At 40.4% G+C, this 24755-nt stretch overlaps 1 protein-coding gene across 1 annotated transcript in view; it reads right to left on the reverse strand.

The window, feature by feature from the left end:
• Positions 1-6682: 6682 nt before the first annotated feature.
• The window catches only part of adamts10 (ADAM metallopeptidase with thrombospondin type 1 motif, 10), a gene marked incomplete at both ends in the record, with an annotated part of 44115 nt that continues 26042 nt past the window's right edge, over positions 6683-24755 (reverse strand). Inside the window, 11 exons of the mRNA XM_083888629.1 lie at positions 6683-6792; positions 8172-8337; positions 8422-8598; positions 10144-10348; positions 11169-11298; positions 12109-12235; positions 12327-12490; positions 14292-14372; positions 18170-18293; positions 20731-20864; positions 24291-24393. Coding sequence (XP_083744755.1) covers positions 6683-6792; positions 8172-8337; positions 8422-8598; positions 10144-10348; positions 11169-11298; positions 12109-12235; positions 12327-12490; positions 14292-14372; positions 18170-18293; positions 20731-20864; positions 24291-24393 — 1521 coding nt within the window. The remainder of the gene's footprint in view (positions 6793-8171; positions 8338-8421; positions 8599-10143; positions 10349-11168; positions 11299-12108; positions 12236-12326; positions 12491-14291; positions 14373-18169; positions 18294-20730; positions 20865-24290; positions 24394-24755) is intronic.

Below are 24755 nucleotides of genomic sequence, written 5' to 3' on the forward strand. Positions count from 1 at the left end.
AGTTGTAAGTGATGATCCGTGCATGTAGTCAACAATATGACCTGTATCGTGTTGAGGTATCGCAACTTAAAGTTGACAGACGTCACCTGTCAACATCCATCCATCCAATCACACTTTATTTAAAATATGTTTTGGGGCTTTATTAGATAGGACAGTGAAGTATGAAAGGAGATGAGGGTGGAAGATGCAGCAAAGGCCCACAGGTCATCTATTTTCCTCTAAATAGGAACATAATTGCCATTTTATGTAATCAAAAGACGTGACACTAGGGATTAAGTCCATTAACTCCTCACAAAAATGTTTTCTGTTGTTATAAATCAAGTGAGAAGCTCATTTGTCCATAGAGGCCGATGGGCACCCCCTGGTGGCTACTCGTTATATTTTCGCTTCTGTGTTGGCCTCATTCAGCAGTCCAGAATACTATGTCCACTTTTATGTGCAGGGTCAATAGCTCACAGTGAACCAAGAGACAAGTCAGTCATCGGTAGAAATGCATCTTAAAAACCATAACCCAGTGTGGTTGTCATTACAGGAAACTTGGTCTGGTTGCCAGGCAACAGGGTACAGATGAGCTCACTTTCTAAATTGGGCATTTTAGAGAAGCAACAACAAACCAAACTTATAAACCAGGCTGAGCAGCTGATAGTAAATGACACACTGACAAAACAACAGCCACGGCTTAAATGCCATGTAATATTATGTTGCCATGAAACGGGTTCTGTGTCACTGTTTTTTAAAAGATGTGCTGATGATCATCTCATGTGACAGGGTTTTCCCTAAAAGACCCTGGTTTGTTTGATGTGTGCAGACTGACAGGTCTTGCCAGTGGCAGAAAGGTTGTGCTGTGGTTTGAGGCTTTCCCCTACATTTGCTGCTTCACTAAAAGACAATGACATGTACATTTTAACATGCTACGTCTGACATTGATGCTCATCCCTGCTATCAGAAAAAAAAAGTGGCCTACAAAAGGCCCAGATCTAGTCTATTTCTGTCCCCATAGTTTGATTAATCCCACTTTAGAAACACTATTTTCAACTTCCAAATTTCAAAATAGAAAAGCGATTGGCTGAGTCCATTGACTTTTTTATTAGATTAGATTGATTTTTGTCACCCTTTCTTGTTTATTTGATTAGATAAAATGGGAATTATTTTTATTTCAAATTATTATTTGAATGTGCTGCCCCCAAAGTATCCGTCAATAAAAATTCTGGCCCTGTCATTAGGGAAATGTGCTACAGTCCGTTCTGTTTCTAGTTTTGTTTCACCTACTAAACAGGAATGAATTTAGAATGTAAGTGGAAAATATTACTCTAAACACATAAATATGCATTAAAGACAAAGAAATGAATCATCAGACAGAGGCGTTCTGTTTCAGTGTGTGTAGGAGAGATGACCCTTTGCCAACATATCCCACTGCTTCTGTCAGAGACTTCACACATCTCTTGGCTTTACCTCAGCCTTTATCACACCTTGGTTGTTTAAAGTGTTACTGTGGTGGAAAGCACATATATTTTTTTTCATTTCAAAAGTTAAAACTGTCTGCACAGTTTAGAGACCTTCAGAACTCCACACTGTATGATATGACTTAAATCACAAGGAAATCTACATGCATGCCGCTGCAGACTGCTGAGTGCTTTGTGATTTGTAAAGAGTGTGAGGAGGAAGTGTTGTGACAGGCCTCTGCTTTGGTCCACTTCCTCCTCATCACTGCCTCTTGTGAAACCCGGTGAACTTCATACAAGTTACAGCATCTCTTCCTGCAGCTCCTTTTGTGAAACACAGTCACCTTTTCTGTCAGGAACAACATCCTTTAATGTTGATTGCCTGCTCTGTATTCATTAAACATGCTTTTTCTGTCCTGACCATAGACTATATTATTTGCAACTACATGACAGTTAACTACAGTTTTGCAGCATTGAGCCTGTCACAGAGACACAGAGCTTTTCTCAGTTTAAACATTTGCCTTGAAAAAGAGGAAACCCATTCTCCTGCTGCTGCTGAATTCATTCTCATGACATTTAGCTTCATCTCAAGAGTGATTTCAAAGCCTTAAAGTCATATTTTTGTTTGTAAAATGGAGCCAATTGACAGGAAATTGGTGAAATGGTGAAATATTTTCACTTCTTAAACAAGGAAACTGTCTTTATGATGAAGCTACATATCCAGATTCAAGCTTTCCAAGGTCAGTGTTTGATGCCCTGTTTTTAAGGGCTGCACACAGACACATTACAGCTGTTTAGACAAAAAAAGAAACACATAATAATGAAGGTGTGGTACTATACCATGGTTCCTGTCCTGTGGGCCTCTCTCTATCTCCTCCTCTGGTGTCCACTGAGTTCAGAGAGTGTGTCTGTGTGGGTTTAAAATCCACAGGTTGTCCTCAGACGATAGCCATCACTCAACCGGACAGTCAAGAGTTGACAGCAGCCCATCCACCTACAAGACAAGACATCCACTGCAACATTCAAAACCTACTTCCTCATCCTCCCACAGACCAAGTGTGTAAAACAAGAACTACTTTGAGACCACACACACACAAACACACACACACACACACACATGCACATATTCACCGTGTAGTTGCTACTTCTGTATTTCTCTCAGGTTCAAATTCATCAGACAAACGGTGACACTGGTGACAGCAGATCCACAGTTAAGTCAGTCTACTCCATTTCACACACAGGTGTACAGTAGAGTACGATGGCAACAACAGCTGCAAAACAATAATTAGAAAAAAATCTGTTTGCCAAATGATGGTGTGCAGTTGTGAGCTGTCGGCTCCACCCAGGCTGTGGTTACTCGACGGTGCGTTTGTGTCCTCAGAGGAGTTGCTGCCTCCAACGCCCATCTTAACTGATGCAGGTTCACACACACTCACACACAGTGTAGACTGTGCTGAGAGAACCTGCTGATTTTCAAGTTCCTGCACAGTGGATTTGCAAATCAACACAAATCTGGCTCAGTGGCAGTTTAGAAAACTATCACTACATCATTAATGGTTTCAGTCATATAGGACACGACAGGCCTGGACTCATTCTGTAGTTATTTATGCTTATTTTGTCCCTTTGTTGTTAGTTAATTTTTAGTGTCTTTTATTTGTTTGGCATCATGTTGTGGTTTTGTTGTGTCCCTAAAGTTGTTTTATGAGGAGATTTGGCATTTATTTTAATCTGCATTTCCCTGTGATGTATCTATGTGGTTGTTTACATCCTATTTCACTTTTTGTCCTTTCTTAATCTGCTGTGCGCCTTGTTTTGTGATTCTTTTAACATACGTCTTTCTGCAAAATGCAAAAAAAAGGAAAATTCAATTTGAATCTCATATTTGTGGCGTGTCGTCCCCATCGTATAACCCCTTGTTTCAGTCACTGTCATGAAGTCACCGACATCATCATCAGCCTCGATGAGACATCTGTCTGGATGATAAATACCCAATTAATATTATTCCCGATTTAAAACACACAAAGCACTCTTATTGTTTTGTTTTTTAAAATCAACAATGCACCATGTTTAATCAGTTGAATAGTTCTTTAAAAAGATGTACACGGGGACAAATGGATGTAGCTTCTCTATAATATCAGACAACATACAGTACATTCCATGTTATAGATGGCATGTGAAAAATAAACAAACAAACAAACAAAAAAAGATTACCGGTACTGTCCCTCCTATTTATTTCAGACAAAACAAGTTCACCACCACCTCAGTGTGAAGCTTCATCTTCAGGTCGACAAAAAGGTCTTTCAAACACTGAAACAGGACGATGTGCAACAGTATGTGCAACTGAAAACGTTATAAATAGTATTCCTAACTTGAATAATAATAGGGCGGCTGTACAATCCAATGGCATACACATTTATAAATGAACTACTATACTGTTGTGTATTTATTTAACTGTATGTTACTCTATAGATTAGCTCAGGGGTCTCAAACTCAAATGACCTGCGGGCTGATGAGCATCTAGTCTGGTCAGCAGGGGGCAGTCATGTGGAAATAAAGTCCAACATTGGGAAAAAATTAAAAAATATGTTGTGATATTCCATCACAATAACATAATAACAATATTTGTTTTTCAAAATAAAAGTATTGATATGGAACAATAAAAAAGGAAGCTAAATTAATCTATGAAAAAAAAAAACATACAGAAATAATGATTTGACTAGAGGCGGGACACATGGAATCGATTGGCGGGCCGCATGTGGCCCATGGGCTGCCAGTTTGAGACCCCTGGATTAGATAGTCTGACCCAGACTCAGCATAATTTGATAATTCCAATACATGAAACACTTGAAAATGCTTTTGTGTAATGAACCTCAACAACATAACCTCACACTTTGCGTTGTGAGCTGCATTTCAGGAGAACCCTTTTGGCCACTTGAACCAAGTCAGGATGGAAATCATGATAAAAACATGAGCAGATAAACTCAGGAGGCCTTAGCAGCTGCGCTCACACACGTCAGGCCAGCTCTGCTGATTATCACACAAGGCTCAAACTGATATCAAAACTGTGAAAACAATAACTCTGAAACAACACATTGATAACAACAGTGAACTAATAGCACCAATCAAAACCAAAGCACCGGAAAAATACACAATATTGCAGCTATTACCAAAAAAAAAAAAAAAGACAAGCTGTAGCTTCCTTTTGTCCCCATAATGGAATTATGTGACATTTAGTTTAGCACAGTGGACGTCGTAGTGATGCCGTCAGACCTGATGTCTCATCTGAGACTTTGAGCCAGCGTTTCTAAAAATACTCTCTACAGGACGGAGAAACGGCTGAAACTGCAACTTTAAAAATGTGTCAATGAATCTGTGCTAGACAGCTGTGGGTCAGGTGACCTCCTTCCTATGATGACGTGACCTTAAAAGTCCCATAATCGCATCACTGTCTTTAAAAAGACGACCATGACTCACACCAGAAAGCCCGGAAGAACTGAATCTGTGAATGAACTCATCATTGTTCTCAAGAATTAACAGCCAGCTAAATGAAACCTGTTAATGCATCAAAGAAAAGAAGAGATTTTCAAATCAATGATGACAATATGAATGTGGTTCACTCGTGTGGACACAAAGAAGGCTGTTAAAGATGCTGGATATGTAAATTAATGTCTCATAACATTACAATATTACCTCTTTTTCACGTTAGGCAATAATGGCTGAGAACATGAGAAAGCTCCATGAACTGTGAAGACTGAACATGTCTTCATCCTGCAAAAACATGCACAATATTTCTACTACTTTATTTGAAATGTCTAAAGATGAGGAAACAAAGTAGAGAAGAAGAACCTAAGAGGATGTTTTATTTTACTCTGTCAGGTGTTAAAAAATGCTCACAAACTCCCCCCCCCGAAGAGAATGTCTGATCAACCCAGTAGTGGCAGCGCTGGGAGGACGAGGACATCCTCTAAGGACGATTGGGTCGATCTAAGATCAATGACTGTTGGCAGAACAAGTAAAGCTTCTACAGAGACATCAAGTCAAATCAGATCCAAACACAGACACAAAGCACACGCACACACGTTATGTGACTGCAAATCCAACTCTGCTCGAGTCACAGCGAGGACCTTGTGACAAGCGACAAGGCAAAAAAAAACAAAAAATGTTTCTTTGTAAGTGATCTGCAGTTCGGCATTGTTTGGTTTGATGCTTGTGTCGGACGTGTAATGTGGATTCGACTCAGCTCGCTTGGAACCTCGCCTGAGCACCAGGTACTATCACTAATGGAAAAGCAAAAAAAAACAAAAAAAAACACGACCACACAGTGGAAAAGCGGCATTTATGTCACTGTCGTGGTGATCACGTTACTGAAGGTGGTGCGTGAAGAATTGAGGTGATATGGACACAAACTAAGTAGAATGGCAAGACTATTGGCAGAACAATTATAGCTTCTATGGAGACATCAAGTCAAGTCCGATCCAAACACAGACACAAAGCGCGCACACACACACACACACGTCATGTGACTGCTGACAATGTGCAAATCCAACTCTGCTCGTACTTCAGCCGAGTCACAGCGAGGACCTGGTGGAAATCGATGAGACAAAAAAACAGAGCGACGGACACAAGAAGACGATGTGGTCAAGTAACAACTAACAACAACTAACCAGATAATGTAAGAGACACATTTTACATGACATAACATAAGATATTCCTGTTCATGAGCAAATATATTTGTAAAAATAATTTTCTTTACAAAGTGGATTTGTTGTTGTTGTTTTTTTTGTCCTTAAAAATTCTGAACTAAACAGTCAGCACCTGTGAACAAACAGGTTTAAGAAACTGAGGCCACTGAAGCAAAGAGACCAGTCCTGTGGCCAAAGTGAAATAAAAGTAGCACCAATAAAAATATGAGAGAGAGAAAGAGAGGTGGTTCATCCTCTCTATCTCCAGGTTTGAGCAGCCCTGCCTCCAGTGGAATGAATAAACTGCACTCAGGCTGTTTAGGCCCAGTGAGGCATCGCATCTGGTCTGGATTCTGGCTGAAAATGGTCTCCCCGGACCAGGTCCAGGACCAGGACAGTCTGACAGGCCCACTCCTCTGACAGAGGCAGCGTGGGTGCTGCTGCTGCTGCTGCTGGGACACGGCTCAGTGGGACGGTGTCCGGCTTACTGTGAGTGAGTGAGTGAGTGAGTGAGAGAATGAGTGAGTGAGTGTGTTCAGGACCCAAGGACGGAGGCGGTCAGTGTCCCTGGCACGTCTTACAGCACATTTGTCTGAAATATGGCCGGCTGCAGAACTTGAACCTGAGCACCAGGGGGCAGTAGGCCACAGTGTTCACATCTTTGCACTCTGTAATGGAGACACACATAAAGGCAGCGTCATTACGACATGAGAGTGACACGTTTTTATTGTAAAAGTTCTTTCAGAAACATGACAGGATTGCAATACAATCAAGAATATAGTCACTTTTATCCTGACTCCCTGAGATCCTCTGACATATTATGGCCTGTGGATTAAAAATGTAATCAATGAACTTATACTACCGTTCAAAAGTTTGGGGTCACTTAGAAATGTCCTTATTTTTGAAGGACAATCACTTTTTTTCAATGAATCCAACATTAAATTAATCAGAAATACACTCTATACATTGTTAATGTGGTAAACGACTATTCTAGCTGCAAACATCTGGTTTTTAATGTGAATATGTACATAGGTGTATAGAGGCCCATTTCCAGTGTTCTAATGGTACATTGTGTTTGCTAATGGGTTAGAAGGCTATTGGATGATTAGAAAACCCTTGAAAACCCTTGTGCAATGATGTTAACACAGCTGAAAACAGTTTTGCTGGTTCTTTATTATTATTTTGAATAAAAACCATTATTTCTAATCTTGTCAATGTCTTGACTATATTTTCTATTCATTTTGCATCTCTCTTTTGAACGGTAGTGTACTGTTGCTTGAGAAAATGAAGTATTTCACAATTTGTATAAACTGTGCAAACGCAACATTGAAATATTCTGTATTTTAAATATATATTCGCAAGAAGGTACACAAAACAGAATTCTCTTATTAAAAATAAAAACATCTTCCACACTCGCCCAAGTTAATGCTTTCATATCGTCTGCATCCTTGGCTTTATATAATATCACTTTAGAAAGTGCTATATTAATATAATTCCATCCTCTTCTGTTGCATTACATACAGTACATACAGTACATTAATATATATTAATTGGTAATAAAAGTGCATACATTACTGTTATCTATGCACTTATTCATCATGTTTACACAGATGAACGTATGCATGTATATACCTACACATTTTTGGAAAGTCTATTGCTTAGAGAACACTAACTGGGTCAATAGAGTTTGGTGAAAAATAATTATGACAACAGTAAACAATTGAAGAAAAACTTATAGTTTAACACTTCAACCACGGAGCCGACAATCCATTGCACAATTACAAGTTTTTTTAAATACGTGGACATAGAGACTGACCCCACCCTGTCTTTTTACACAACATGCTGACTCAACAAAAGCACAACAACGCCTCCACCTGCTGAGAAAACTGAGGACTTCACTCAATGCATCAATCTATCTTTAAAAATATCTATTTGATTGAATCCAGATGTAAAACATTCTAAAATCAAAATCTCAATTTTAGGTTTATATTCCTAAATTGTATTTTGCTGGAACATGACGGTAAGGAAAGGGCGTTTGTTCTCTGACCTTCGGGATTGTCTGTGCTGATGGGCAGACTGAGGTCACATTTGCTCTTGCACTGCTGCATGGTTGCTGGTCGCTGATGCTCCATACACTCAGCGGACGGCTGACCATTGTAGGTCTGACACTGAACTAAACGCATCTCCTGACCGAGGCCGCACTTGGCAGAACACTGAAACACAACAAAACACACGCATATTTGAAGTGAGAATTGTGTTTAAGATCTCCCACGATAACCATGAAAAACAGGTCTCACCTCTCCCCAGGGACCCATCACCCACTGAGAGGGAGGGCAGCGCTTCAGGTTACAGCGCACCCTGGAGGTGGGTCTGCCATACTTGGGGCACTTGGACTCAGGCAGCGTGTCACCGCTCTCCCCGCTCTTACACAAGACCAAGCGGTGCCTGAAGCCAGGACCACAACTGGGCGTACACTGCACACAGAGAGGGACATGAAGAAAGAGAGAGGAGGGGGACAAAAAAGGGAAAAACATCAGGTGGGAGGGCAGCGAGATGGAGGCGATGGGAGGGTGCAGCAGAGGGTCACTGCGGTCACAAACATGCAAAGAGAAAAATCTTCTTAATCCATTCAGCAGAGGTCAGCAGCTGCACAAGAAATATGTTCTTGTAAATCAGCTGGCATCTCTGAATCACACACAGTTTCAACACCGACTGCACCAGGTCTGACATCACTTTGTTTGGTTTCTACTGATCCTGAAATGTGAAAACAAGATCTACTCCAAGGACAAAAAACAGGACGAGGTGAAGGACTTTTCAGTCTGTTCCAGTGGAAGCTCGATGCAGTCGTCTGTTTTTTATGTTGTTTGTTGAAATCCTTTTCATGTCTGGATACTCATCAATCAAGTAACCATCAATGTCTGGAAAAAAATAGAAAATAATCCGGTGCAGTGGGCGTCGGGAAAAGGTTGTAATGTGGTGATTTCTCCAAGACAGTAAGTGAAGCTCAGCTTCCTCTAAAAGGTCGTCAAAGAACTCAATTTCAAGTTTATCATAAATGATGGATCATTGTACGTGATTTCCATATTCTCGTAGCAGCATCCGCATTAAAACCAGCTTCAACTGTTCTCTATGGGACCACACAGAAGAGTTTTGGTGAATGGACCAATTGTCACTTCCAGGGAAGCTCAGCTTCTCTCCAATTTGGGCGAGCAACTAGGCTATGCCGAGAAAACAATGCCATAAATCTGATGAGGATAAGAAGACGCACTGCTGCTACACCTCCAAAGGAGAAGATGGCATGTTCTGGAGGCATATACTGACCTATTCATCAGACAGTTTGTATTCTGAAGACGGATCAGGTAAGCAGCTTGGTTATATAGCCCAGTTATAGGTCTAGACTCTTGTTGTTTCTGGCAGTGGCGCTGTTGCAACAGCACTGTTGGTCGTAGCGGTTCGTGGGTAAATGAAGCTGGATACTACAGTACTCGTGAATTGTGTACACACTGCAAATGAAGCGCTCCGTACGAGCGATGGCAACCGAGCTGAGACGACCCTCTCTAGGTGGTCTCACCCCGGGTCATTTGTGCCGGAACTGAGTGAGATTGCTGTGTTCATGAAAACACCTTTAGAAACCAATTTACGGACACATAAATAGACTCAGTAATACCTGTAGTGTTATGAACAATGTATATCTGTTCAAAGTAAGGACTGAAGGACTGTTCATGATGTGCACTATAGATTTACATTTCTTTGTACTCTTTATATTTATAGCCCAGAGCCTCCTGGACACTTATGTGCAAAGGATAATACTGGTTTAATGGAGCGAATAAAAACATAGTCTTGGGGATTCCCACATGAGAAGTGTAACAGTGTTCATGTCTGAGTCAACATGTTGATTGTGATTTGTCTGTTTTGTATTTCATGGCTTCTTGGCAGATGTTTGGGTTTGTAAGGTTCATCTGGAAAAGAAAAACAAAAAGAAATTGCTTCAGGTTTTCTGCTTTTTGCCGTTTACCCACCTCTGACCAGTCCAGGGCCAGCCATTCAGGCGGGCAGCTGTGGTTGCTGCACGGCTCAGTGAGCGAGGGACGTGGAGTGGAACAGGCGGCGTCATCCAGGACTTTCTCCTCCGTCACAGAAATCCTCCTTTTACATAAAACCTCTCGAGTCTGCAGGCCGCCGTTACAGCTGCGACTGCACTCCGACCAGTCTCCTGTCCACCAGCTACACGCAGAGGGGAGCACAACCATTCGCTGTTAATTACGTCAGATTGAATGCAGTATAAACTAGAATATGGACATACAAAATGAGATCAATATTAATTACAGTACAACCAAGGTTTGACTGCAGCTGGAAACCTGACCAATGCCTCCAATGATGCACCTAATTGTTATTCTTCCAACTTTCTCAATGTCTTGCAAAATCTTCAATTAAACACCTACAAGTTGTTCAAAATGCAGCTGCTATACTTTCGTTGGGTCCACAATCTTCTCTTTACATTGGCCTGTGATCATATTAAAAACCCCACATTGTCTAAGGTCATATGAAAGAGTAATTATAGCCTTGTATCAGCAGAACTTTTAGCTCCAATCCATGAGAATATTCTTCCATTAGTCTAAAGATCTGTAGATACTGTTGACATTTTCAAAAAAAAACATCTTGTTCAAGCTTGTCTTTGTTTAACTGCATTGATTTTGTTGTGTTATTCTAGTGTGACATGATGATGCAGTGGCTAGCATTTTTGCCTAACAGCGAGTAGGGTCACCAGTTGGCATCCCTGTTAAACTATGGGTCTTTCTGTGTGGAGTTTGCTTCTTTCTGGGTAATCCTGCTTCCTCCCACAGTCCAAAATCTAAGATTAGGTGAACTGGACACTCTAAAGTGACTGTAGGTGTGATAAATATGAATGGATAACATTGTCTCGGTCTTGTGCAACTTAATGACGACAGTTCTTGAACGCAGCCATGAAAATAAACATATTATTATATATATTATTATATAAAAATAAGAAGCAGCTTTCAGTGGAAATAAATGCTGAACTCACGATGGGGAGCATGGCTCAGTGTTGCAGGATCTCTTCTTCTCTTTTGGTTTGTTCTTCTTGTCACAGAAGTGGTTGAAGACGACTGAATGGTCCGACTGCTTCCTACACACCACCTGCTGGATCTGCACACCTGACACGTGAGAGAAGACGAACCCAGAGACAAACACACAAAACTAAACATAAGAGGTTGCAGGTCATGTTTTCATGGTGACACGATAAATAAAATCAACTATGGGGCCACATATCATGGCCTGTGGGCTGTGAGTTTGAGACCTCTGGCCTAGACAAACTGAAGGTTGCTTGTTCGAATCCTGAAAGGTCAAGGGCTGTAGTACCTGTGAGCAAGGTACTCAATCCCCAATGGGTTATTTGGACACACTAAGCTGACCCAAGCCAATGGGGGAATAATCAGTCACTCTGTTTCCTCTAAAATTTTATAAAATAAATGGTCAAATATATACTGTTGTATTTACATTTCTTTACTAAATGTTTGCTTGAACTCTATACGACTATATGATATGAGTTGATAAGCTGTTTATCATATATTGTCTGACCGCCATTGTATTCCGTGTACTAAAGGTTGTGTCAGAGAGGGGCATAAGAAAATCTCTGCCAAATCAAATAATATGTGGATTGAAGCAGGTGATCTGCTCTGGTGACTCCTAGAGAGGGAGAAGCCAAAAGAAGAAGAAGAAGAAGAAGAATATGACACTCTAAATGCCAACACATCAGTGGCATATCCACCAAAACAATAAAATCCAAACACCTGCAGCTGCTGTGACGAGATTTATTAAAGTATAAAGAGGCTCTAAATTACCCAACTGTTGTACACATGTGCACACACACAGGGATTAATGTAGTGGTTTATATTTACAGGTGTCCACTTAAATAACAAAGTTTGTTGGTTGGTGTGCTGTTGTTGTTGTTGTTGTGTTTCTACCTCCTGCACAGAGAGCAGAGCAGCGTGACCAGGACGTGTAATGCCAGGCAAAACCATTCAGAGGTTCCCTGTTGAGTGGGGGGTTGAAACGATAGTGGATCCCTGGGTTCTCCTCCCTCACCAGCACCTGCACATATACAGACATTTAACACTAAAAAGAACATGAATCATTGTAGAGATTTAAAATTTAAAAAAAAGAACAGTGTTTTTGTTCTTACCATGACAATCAGTGTTATGTTCGTCGGCCCCAGAGCTTCAAGAGTTTCTGGCCCATCAGTGGGACGTCTGTAGTGGAATATGGTACCAGCTATATCGAACCTGCGTGGCGTGTCAATGGTCAGCTTCCCATTGATAAAATACTGGTCACCTTTACTCTTTAGCACTGAGGTATAGAGGGAAGAAAGGGATGCTGGTTAAAGAGAGTACATCTTAAAGCATTGGTTCTCAAAGTGCGGCCCGAGGGCCAATGGCGGCCCGCAGAAACATTTCTGGCGGCCTGCAATGAATTACAGTTGATAGTTTTAATCCAGGAGCTACTAAGCTTGTTAAATGTTTATTGGACATTAGTGGATACAGACCAATAAGTGTAACCTGTAGAACTGCAATCCGGTCATTAAAATTATTACAAATGGGATTTCTTGTTTTGTTTTTTTCCTTTTTTTCCCTTTGGCGGCCCTCAGTCCAATGTTGGGTTCCTAAATTGGCTCTCAGGTATCAAAACTTTGAGAACCCCTGTCTTTAAGGAATACAGCAAGATGATCAGTTGTGTCTCTGTGACAGATGCTGTAAGAGTCACTGCTGTCAAAAATGTGTAGTTTTCAGAGAACAATAAATCAGATTCATGAAGTCACAGCTTTTAGAACCCCTCTGATTGTTATTTCCCCTGAAAGCGATGGGAAAAAATGTTCATTTCCAGTGGGAAATAACAGCAGTCAGCAGCAAAACTTCCGACTCACTACAATGGACAAAGAGACGTAAACAATTTGGCAGCTCATGTTACTGTAGACATTTTACTTGTCTCAGCCACTAAAGCACAAGTGAGAGTCATTTCATCATCATTTCTATGCATGAAAAACACCAGGATGCTAAACCCAGTTGCACATGAAATGCCATTTTCTAATTTAAAAAAGTCAAAATGTCTGTTACAGTCTGTCTGACCTGGCATCAGTCAACTTTGTGACTAAAAACCTGAGGAGAACAGGAGCTGTTTTAAAAAGTCTTCATATCAATACTGATCATATTATTTGTTTTGTGAAGTACACTTTTTGTGGTATTTATTTTTAGTGGCTACAGGTCTTGTGCAGAACTGTTCACTCACCAGCCACTTTATTGGGTACACAGGACTTCTAATGAAGTGGCAGGTCCAACACCCTCTGCTGTAGTCCATCTGGTGTGTGTGTGTGTGTGTGTGTGTGTGTGTGTGTGTGTGTGTGTGTGTGTGTGTGTGTGCGTTCGGAGAAGTTCTTCTTACTGTTACATTTTGATCTGACCTCTGGTATCAACAAGGTTTTTCCTCTCAGAGAACTACCACTAACTTTAGTTTTCTGGATCATTCTATTCAGAGTGTAGAGAGGATTTTGTGTGAAAATTGCAGTTGGTCAGCATTTTCTGATTTTGTCTCTTAAATCACTTTTTCCTCCATTCTGTTTTTAATTAGAAATGTGCATTAAAACAGTTGAACAGGTGTAACTAATAAAGTGCTCAGTGAGTGAATATAAACTTAGAGCAAAAAGTAAGTAAATGAGTGTTTGGTCAATTATTTCCTTGTTCATTTCCCTTTTAAATGATGCCACATTTGTAAGGAAAATGCAGATGTAGGTTTCGCTCATGAAAAACTTGCCAAATCGTCTCTGCCAATGCCAAACAGCTTAATCTGTACTGACTGTTGTTTGGTGTCATATCATGGATTAAATGAAGTCTGAATTAACTATATAAAAGAGACAACAATGACAGCAGAACAAGCAGAGGTGATACTGATAACCTGACTGTTCAGGCTTTTCCTGTATACATTCAAGAATATTAAACATTAAAAAATCTAAATGTTTCATTGTTAACCAGAAAATGGCAAAAGAAACATCATATTATATATATGTTCAGATGAGTTTGTAAAGTTATCAGTTATGTCCTCACTGAGTTCCCTTGAGGGACAATATTAACAACAGTTACTTTGAATATCATCTTACCAAGGTAGTTGAGGGAGATGTTGAGCTCCTGTATGTGGATGAACACCGATCCTTTGGGAATTCGGACCACTTCTTCATAACCTGAGACACACACAGACAAACAAAACAAAACTCAAAACAGGGTGAAGGAGGTTTATTCACTGGGGATGGATGGATTGACTCATGCGTAGTGTTCAGCTCTGTGGGACACTGATGGACTAAGCAGAGGTCTGAGGTTCCAGCTGAATTCCTGGGCAGCCGGCCTCAGCTGCTCGCTTCGGCTCTTTGTTGGAGAGTGAGGACGATGCCAAGAGACGGCTCTTCTCCTCTCTTCCCTCCATCTGTTTTAGTCTCTTGTCCCTTTTCTTTCTTACGCTCATCCGACCTCCAGCTGCTTTTCTAAGCTATGATCTGCTGTGCAGCGCTGTAAATAACTTCAGCCTCGCTGAACGAGGAGCGAATTTAAAGAAATAAAAAAACAACAACTTTGCTCTTGTGCATTTACCACAAGAGGAAAGGAGAGGTTTGGCTTATGACCTCTCTGTGGTTCTCTGAGAGGTCAAACTGACCCCAGGTCTGAGTCTAAATGTAGGAGCAGAGGATCAGAGGGACAGAGAGTTTAAAATGTTTGGCTTCAGAGACAAACGCACACACACACACACACAGAGCGAGGATGTGAGCACGAGGATGTTCTGTTAACAATTGAAGGACCGGAGTTTTTAACCGAGCAAAGGAGCTGTAAATCCCTGGTTCATGACACTTCAGTAACCCCTCGCCGCCGACCAGAGCCACAGGCTGGACATATGGAAAGAAAATTAACTGGCACATCACTGCTGAAAGCACTGAGCACAAACTACATAACAAAGCATCACTGAAGAAACATCAACCGAGTCAAGAGAGAAAAACAATATACCAAAGTAAAGGCATTGGTATTAACAGATGATGAGTGATTCTGGATCTGTTTGAGGCCAGAACAGGCCTTCAGTCCTGGATTTGAGTCTGAGTTAAGTTAGAGATTAAACCAGGTTATTATGTGTTCGTGAGAAAGTGTAACATAATGTTAAAAGTAATGATTTAATGTTGAGTTAACCAATTGTAACCAGTTTATTTCTGTACGTTTAGAGGATGTAATAATACATTTCACATAAGCGTTTGCTCTGGGAGTGTGTGAATGCAATATTCAATGTTTTCTGGGTCGATTAATCAATTCATCATGAAACTAGTTGGCAAATGAGTCACTAAAAATAGAATGTGTTGCAGCTGAGTGGCTGTGGAAGCAAGGAAGGAAGAGCAGGTCATCTAAAAAGTGAAAGGACACACCTCCAGAATGTTGAACCCCAAATTACTCCCCCGATGTTACACTTAGTGAGTGGGTGAATGTGTATTTGAATATGTGTGTGATTGAGTAAATGGCATGCAGTGTGAACTCTAGCAATTTACCATTAACAGTACATGGACACCACTGTCTCCATATGATGAATCCTGGTTTCCCTCTGTAACATTTTTAGGATAAAGTGAACCAGTGTGAATGTCCATGTTCAACCTCAGTAAAAAGAGAAAATCCCTATAGTCAGGATCCAAATGCTTGTGGGAACTGTTAAAGCATTTCTATAAATGACACAATTCAGTTTTTTTTTTTGCTCACACTGGCGGTGACCAACTACTGCAACATATTCTGGGAGTACAGCTCATTAAAAGGGTATTCCACTATTTTTAAACAGAAATAGTCCCCGAAACAGATGTAAAATTTCCTCTGTGGCCGTGGAGAGAAGTTTTTTTTTTTAAATCTGAGAAAATAACTCAGAAGACGGTGTCCTGGCTTTGGCTAAGAGACCAAAAGTTTCAACAGAAAACATGTGTTAGAAAGTCTGTGGAGTCAGAGATGTAGAGGCCTTTACTAGTTCACAAAACTCCATCTAAAAACGACCCCCCTTTTTTTTTTAAAATAGTATCTCACACTCCACCAATACCAACGACACTATCCCTACATCAAGGAACCTGTCTGTCTCACTAAGTGACTTTTTCACTCTGGTGATATTGTCAGATATTTTGAGGGTGGTTGAGAGACTTCAGCTGGGGTTGACAGACTGTGGCCTGGTCACTGTGGTCCAATGCACAGCTGCCTTTTTTAGGGTGTGTCCCCTCTGAGGAATCCCAGAGAGGGGTGAGTGGTGACAGTTGGGTGAGAGATTCTGGAGTTGGTGTCGTGGTGAGAATTGTGACCCAGAATAGACACAGCAGCAGGCGGGCCTCAAGCCACACTGGTTGGACCTCACCTAAATCTGTCTGCCACGTGTCCCTGGGTGTCTTGTGGATAAAGATACTTAAGCTTATAGAGTTTATGGTATGCATGTGTACGTATGTGTGATTTTTAGATCATTGGGTATTTCAAGTTTTGTCCGTGTGTTAGTTCAAGCATCGATGGTGTGCATCTGTAAATTATATTAAATATATTAAAATATATATATATATATATATATATATATATATATATATATATATATATATATATATATATATATATATATATATATATATATATATATTCATTATATATTATATATTATATATATATATTCAATATATATTATATATGAATGAATGAATGATGAATGATTTGTTTATTTCGGGCATGACAGTTAATCAACAGTATTAACTGTCATGCCATATATATATATATATATATATATATATATATATATATATATATATATATATATATACATATACATATATATGTATGTATATACATATATATACATATATATATATATGTATGTATGTATATACATACATATATATACATATATATATATACATATATGTATATACACATACATATATATAAGGCATTATTTCAGTGTTTTAAGCCAAATTAGCCTTCATTCAATCTTCATTCTGTTTGACTTAAGAGCTAAATTTGACACTGTCAATCATTACATTTTACTTGGCTGATTTAACATCACATTATAATAATGATACTGTTACAACTTCTGGTTAAAATTAGGCACTAAAGTAGCTTCACTGATGGGTCACTATGTCGTTTAATTTTCTGTAAAAATAATTTTCCGTTTGGTGGTGTACCTTCAGGATTCATTCAGGGCCCCGTTTTCTTTAGTTTTTCCTTCAAAATGTAGATGCTTTATCTTGGTTAAATAATAATTAAACATTATTTATAATGTAGTTTATATGCAGATGATACACATGTACAATATACCCTCATAATAAACATAATGCACTAACCTATACCGACTCACTGATAGTTTTCTAAGGTTAACCAGAGGGCTGGCCAGGATTTATATTGATTTTGTTGTACAGAAATTGTAATTCCCCACATTTTCATGAAAACTGCTCGATATAGACATTGACAGTGGATAAGAGAAGTGGCTGTTCATACCTGTGATTTGATGCAGCTCACTTAAATCTGGGCTGCATCAACTCCCAACTGTTTTATATACACGTCTTTCATCTTTGGTCAGGAAAGCCCAGAGTAAAACAGGTGCTGAGATGAATTGTTGCACATCTATGTTGAGTTTTACTGGCTTTGTCAAATAGAAGATTGCGACATTATACTGTTTTGCAGGTGAACTGACAATCATATGATATATTTTGAATATCTTGGGATAGTCTAACTCAACTGGCAAGGTAGTTTTCCAAGATTCATTTACAATCCAAAGAATCCCAAGGTTTTCTTTTTTTGGCAAAGGGGAATAATTATGTTCCCTAACTCCCATTGTAAAAGCCTCATGTTAACTTAATCTGATTCTAAGAGACAGCAATAATGCTTAATTCAAAATTCAAACCACATTTCACTACTGCTAACGAAGATGGGACATCCCTCATTTGAGGATGTAGCTCCCAAAAGTTAATTTATGAGAGGACTGACAAATGTTCTGTACCCCCTTCAGGAAGCGAGTCGTTGAAGAGTCCCTCAACACTCAGGCAGCTGCTCCCGTCGGCCCCACAGACCCGACAGCGGTCCTCGCGTACTTCTGAGCCGAGGATGCGATCGCAGCCGACGTGCTGCGGGAAGAAAGAAAACGAATGAGGTGCAGGGGTCACTCAAGGTCATAGGTGAAGGGGCACGGTCAGGACGTGGAGAGGTGTCACAGGCTGAGCTGAGGGATTTCCTCTAATGTCTTCCAGACCACTTTCCCATAACACAGAAATATCAGATGGTTCGTCCAGATGTGTTTTCTGACCCTGTGCAGACATAATGCTCTTAGGTTGCTAAACCCATGGCTGTCGACATAAATAAGTTTCATGATGAGCAAAGCAGGTGATTTCACTCAAACTCTTTAACAGTCAACCAAACCTAAACAATAGTGCAGAGAATTAATGGCAACTGCTCTGATTCCCATCTATTATCTAGAGACAGATAATAAAGCTTAGGTTTGTTATTACTTTCACATCGATAAGGTCATAGTTCAACACTTAATCCAGTGTTGAAAGTATGAATAAAACAATGGTTATGTAATCTGGAGAGTGATGAGATATATAATCTGAAAATGAAAGAAGATTAACCTTTTACAATTAGTGTTACATTATGTTCAGAAAAGTTATGAACTGAAGCTTAAATATCTAGTAAGAGTTAGCAATGAACAACTTAATCGGACATTTTTGTTCATTGACATTAATCTTTGGTTGGTCACCTATTTAATTTGTTCTTTTCTGTTTTGATAAACAGATGATATACAGGATACATCTATTTATGTAGAGCAGTGGTTCTAAACTAGTAACACCATTATTATTATTATTGTTATCATTATTAAGGTTAAATACAGTGGTGTAAATAGGTCGAGCAAAGTCAGCTACAGACTTTTCAGGAGGCAGATTTATTCCCAATAAGATATTTTGCTCTCTCTCATCATCCTCCTCTTCCTAACATATACTTAACATATACTGGTATAATGAAATTAGATTAAGACGGTGTGAGAGTCATAATTTTTACAGTAGAATAGTATTTCTGGTTTTCCTCCAAGGACCACAAAAGGAAGCACACGTACCACTGGTGGCACATGTACCACAGTTTGAGAAGCCTGGATGTGGAGAATTTGGTTTCATAAGAACTTCAACTGGCAACAACGAAAATGTGGAAGCCAAACACTATGTTTGGGAGAGTATACGTGCACCCAGAACACTCAGCCATACAATAACATAAAATACATTTTTACTGAGGTGAGTGGACAGCTGAACTCCCTGTAGGAGCACAGTATGTGCTCTGTTCATTTCATGGAAGTACAGGTGTTGCTAATGTTTTTCTACACTCTATATTTTGTCCAACAGATCCAGGAAAATGTGACTGAACCAGATGTGCCTTTTGTCTGCAGCGGCATGTAGTGTTTAACAGGACCATCTGTTGCTAGAACCCTTTTCTACCACCCCTCATCCACATCTCCCTCTCTCCTTCTGATTCTCCTTCATTGACAGATGGAAGCCACCGAAGAAAAACCAGCATGGGCCTGCAAACAACTGATTAAGATCTGCATAAAATATATGAGAGGTGAGATGATAAAGGAGAGCGAAAGGGGGAAGAGGCACTGACTGGACAGCAGACAACAAAAAACTGTAAGAATGAGGAAAAGAAAGAGAGGGGGGAAAAAAAGTTGAGGGACAGAGTATGAAAATAAAAAGAATGTAGACTCAGAGAAGGAAAGAGACACGAGATAATGAGAGTGCAGTGAACGAAGGCCAGTCAGCAGTGCAGACAGAGAAACAGCTGAGCTGAAGGGTCACCGAGTTCCTGCACAGCACAGTAAAACAGAAAAAGATGAGTGAAGGAGGGGAGAGAACAGACATGTTGATAAACAAAATCGTCTTCTTGGATTAACCCAGGATCTCCAGCCTCCTCACAGCTAAGAGGGTTGCATTTTGTTAGTGCAAAAGCTTCTATTTTTATGTTAGAATAGTAATGTTTACATCTGCTGTGGCTCTCAGAACAACTAATATATTGTGTAAATCCAAAATGAAGTACAGATTCAAACTCAGAACAACAGAAAACATTATGTCCAGAAGTACTAGGAGAAAAACAATTAGTCCCAAGGGCAGATCACGACAAGAAAAACAATCAGAGAGAAATTCACCTAAACACAGCAATACTGCCAATACATTTTGTTGGTTAACATTCATAGACAAATGAGTTACAATTGTTGGACGGACATGTTGTAGAGCTCCACTTCATCAGGACAGCAGTTTGTTCATTAACAGTTAGGATTACAGAGAGACCATTGTAATGGAGATCCAAGATTACTGCCAAAGGTAAGATCATTTTTCAGTTAAGCAGCTGCTCATGGTGATCGTCACCAGCCTGCGTGTAAACTAGACAGTGGCGTCTGTCCAGGGACTAGAGACTGGAGTATATATGCAATACTCTCCGTCTACACACGTGTGAAAGTACGGCTCGTATTTCATTGTTGCAGAAAAAGGTTTACAAAAAAAAACAAAAATCTCCTGGTCTCACCTTGCACTCTCCATTTACACACACATCCAGGGAGTCATCTCTGCAGGGCGTACCATCCACCACAGCTGGAGCACGCTCTGTGTAGAAGTTATAACCTTCTGCCAGACAGTTCAGAGAGCAGGGCTTCACCCCACCTGGACACACGGACAAGAATGAAGGAGGTTTCACATTATTGACACGTGTGTGTGTGTGTGTGTGTGTGGTTGCAGAAGTCTTTGTTTTGTTATCTGAGTATCAGACTCTAATGAAGGCTGCAAAAGAAGAAGTGAGAAATCATCCGACCAAGCAGCTGAAGGTGATTAGGTCGCTGCTTCCTATGAATAAATGCAGGTTGACACAGGACTACTGTTTTCCATCAAATAAATGCCAACAAACTCAGAAAACTTACACAAACACAGAGCATAGCAAACAGGTGAGACAGTGGTACCAATCACGCACTGAGATTACGAATACATGAATCTAATTTTGAGACAATAACAACCTAAACCTAATTTACTAAATTGCAAATCTTTCTTGATTCTATGTTGACTGAGTCAATCAAAGCTTAGTTAAATTAAACAGGTAATCTACTTATAGATGAATGGTTTTGCTAAATTAAGAGCAAGTTTGTTTGTTTGTTAAACCCACCAGGAGTCACTTTGTGAACATCTCCATAGACAGTATGTTTAGAAGGGTTTATGCTGCCCATAATGTAATACATCACCAAGCCTGGCTAATGCCAGACTGCATCTCAATCTCATTTGAGACTATATCTGGAAAGGATGAAGTCACCTCCCACTTTCAAGAGACGTGACCAACGTAGCTCAAAATGCCTCTGAACAACACTTGAACAGAACTTCAACCAATCAGACCAGTGATCCAGATGACATATGGAGAGAAACGGAAAACATGCCAACAAACGCGCTTCGTTGTAGTTTCCCAGGACCGACGGTGTCTAACGACTTTGGTCTAGACACAGCTTCTCTTTGGTGGTCGCCATTGTTGGATAAACAAAAGCCGCTAGATGTCGCTTTTCAGTCTTCATCCCACCACCTCTAGTGTGCCCGGGTCTTGTGATTGGTTCCCATCTTTAGAGGAGATGGCCAAAATGGTGGCCTTGCCAGATGTGTCCAAAGAGCAAAACAACTACGCTGGCCGACTCAAACAAAATGGTTTGGTTTTCACAGCCAAAGATCAAGTCCTTTCCGTGTGACTTTAGGCAGGGCCCTTCTTTACAGAGGCCACCGTTTTACACCACCATGTTTCTACAGAAGCCTAAATAGACAAACAAGCCTCTTGCACTTTAAAGCAAAGGGTTACTATGCAAATTAGAAACATCCTTTCTGTTATGTGAAGGCCACCGTATAGTAGTTCCCCGACGGACCGGGGAAAGCGAGGGATCAGCAGAGGAGTCCTTTTGTTTTGATCAGCCATTAATTCTTAACATTGGACATTATCTCAGGACAAGTAGACGTGCAATAGAACTCCAACATGTGTAATATATATTTAATACAGTGCTTATAGTACATATTTTATTATATTATATAGTGCTTATTGTGGCTACAGTTTTACAACTTTCTCTACTATTTATTTTGCCTCTAACTGCAAATGTCCTTCAAAAATCCTCTTGAATCTACATGAACATCCTGGTTTACGAGAGCAGACGTGTCACTGACAGACTAAACCATGAGAGACATTAAACCAACAACAAAAAAAGTGTATGTATGCATGTTATTACATCTGTTGGTCTGATCTGACAGCAGCGGCAGCAGCAATAAAGCCATCAAGTCATCATGTGGTACACAGCAGAGCCTTTATAATCTGTACAAGCACTTCTAACACGGGCAATTGATTCTAGGTGATGATGTAGAATATGTGCACATGCAAGACGATACCCTTTTCATCCCCACACACACACACACACACACACACACACATACACAAACCCACAGAGCCAAGTGGTATATATCCTTCATTCATCCGTGCAACTTGCCAACAAACTCCACTATTTGAGTGGCTGTTGACATCAGCCTGGGCTGTGTTTGTTTGTGCTGGCAGCACTGAAGCAGGTACAGTATGTACTGGGAAGAGGAGAGAGAGAGTGAGAGGGAGAGAGAGTATGTACTGGCAGGGCTTACAGATGATAAAGTGGTCAAACCATGGAAAAATACAATTCCCATGGTGCCTAGCTTTGGCAGGGCACTCGTGGCTTGCAGAAGGGTCTGCGTATGCTAGTAATAACTTGCAGGGTTGTATGTTGTACAGAGAATGAAGGTTGACTGTGAAGGATGTTGGACTGAGAACAGTGATGTGGAGCAGCTTGTTAAAAAAAAAAAAAAAAAAAAATAGCTGCTAAAATCCACAGACTTGTTTTATTTAAAAAAAAAAAAAAGAAGAATTTTCTGTCTGAGCCGAGAGTGAAAAGCCGTCTCTGGCAGAAATCAGAATGGGAGAGATTGCATCATAGTGAGCAGAAGTCAGGAGGTTCACAGAGGAATCCAGAGCAGCGAGGACAACAGAGAAGGAAGAAAAGGAAGCTGCTCTTCCCTGAGTGAGGAGGTAAAAGTGAAAGAATGAAACCTAAATCTAAAGAGCGTGAGGAGGCTGCAGAGGACAGAAGAGGGGCTGGGCGGTGTGATCTGGCCTTAACACAGGGCAGAGTCTCTGGCACTGTTCCTACTTTAACAGCTGCAAGGGATTTCCATTGTAAAATCAGCTGACTTGATGAAAGGAGCACTTGTTGCCTGAAGTTGAAGTTGGCTGGCCGGGGCCATCTCTGTAAGCCATTATGTTATTGGAGGGCTAGATTAAAGGCAGTTATGTCGTTGAAACTATTTATCTTTCACGTCCAGTGTAGTGCTCATCAGGAGCAAGGAATTCTTGCAAGGCATGATGGGATGCATAGCTCTCTGCAGCCAGCATCTGTGAGCCAGAGTGGAGAGAGAGTCTGCAGCTTCAATTCACTTTCTCCTCACAGACACTTTGTATTTTGGTTTATCTCCTCTCTGTCTTTGTGTCGACTGATTACAAATATCAAAAAGAAGAGGAGTGGATCTGGAGTGGACCGACGTGACCACACAGTGGAGTGAGGTTGTGGGGGAGCAGCTGGTGCAACTGGGGGAGTCATGGCAAGACAGCCAAGCTCACAGAAGTCTTAGGATTGAATGATTGTAATGGCCTGTTAGCAGTTGTAATAAATGTGGTTGACAGTGATGTTTAACTCGCAGTATGTCATTTCTGCCGTTTGGGGTCTTCTCAATGAAAACAATAACAAAGAGCCAAGTTTTCATGATGTCAGAAACAGCGTAGGATCATGGGAATTGTTGTTCCGTTTCCGAAGCTCTCATGCTTCACGAGGAGAGACAAATGCACACAGTAAACTGAAAGAACAATAGACACACACTGGCTAAATAGTAATGCTGTATATTTCCTTCCTCACTCTGACGTTTCATTGTGGGTTACCTTGAATGGACTTACACACATACAATACGTTATGTTTAGATATTTCAATGAGGAAATACAGTTTTAATACATTAATACGCAAACACCAGCTCACACACAGAAAAGGTTCACTCACTCACCCCCTCTGTATGGTCTCCAGGTGTAAAATTTTCCCCGGAAAGGAACACTGTCAAAGTTGAAACACTGAATCTCCCTGAAATCACGAGATCCGGCAGGACAGTCCTGTGAAACACACATCCGAGTACATTATCCTTAGCCTTATCAATAAAGTGAAGAGAGCCACATCATTACATAACACTGTGCAGTTATCTGATCACTCATTTGTTTTCATATTCTGCACACACGGTCAAATCTCTTCTCTTATTTTTATACTTCTTTATGAAGTTATAACTTTGACTGATGTTATTATTCTGTCTCTGTTTGGTCTACGTGAACAGAAACAATGTAACATGATGTGAATGTGGCGTCCTTCATCTGTCCTGTTGGCCCCTGTCAAGCACTACTATCAGGCCTGACTGAGGGTGTGTTTTTGTGTGTATACTAGAGCTGCAACTAACGATTATTTTCGTAATCGATTAATCTTT

Source organism: Microchirus variegatus, assembly GCF_963457635.1.
Source record: "Microchirus variegatus genome assembly, chromosome: 4".
In the NCBI taxonomy this organism is placed as follows: Eukaryota; Metazoa; Chordata; class Actinopteri; order Pleuronectiformes; family Soleidae; genus Microchirus; species Microchirus variegatus.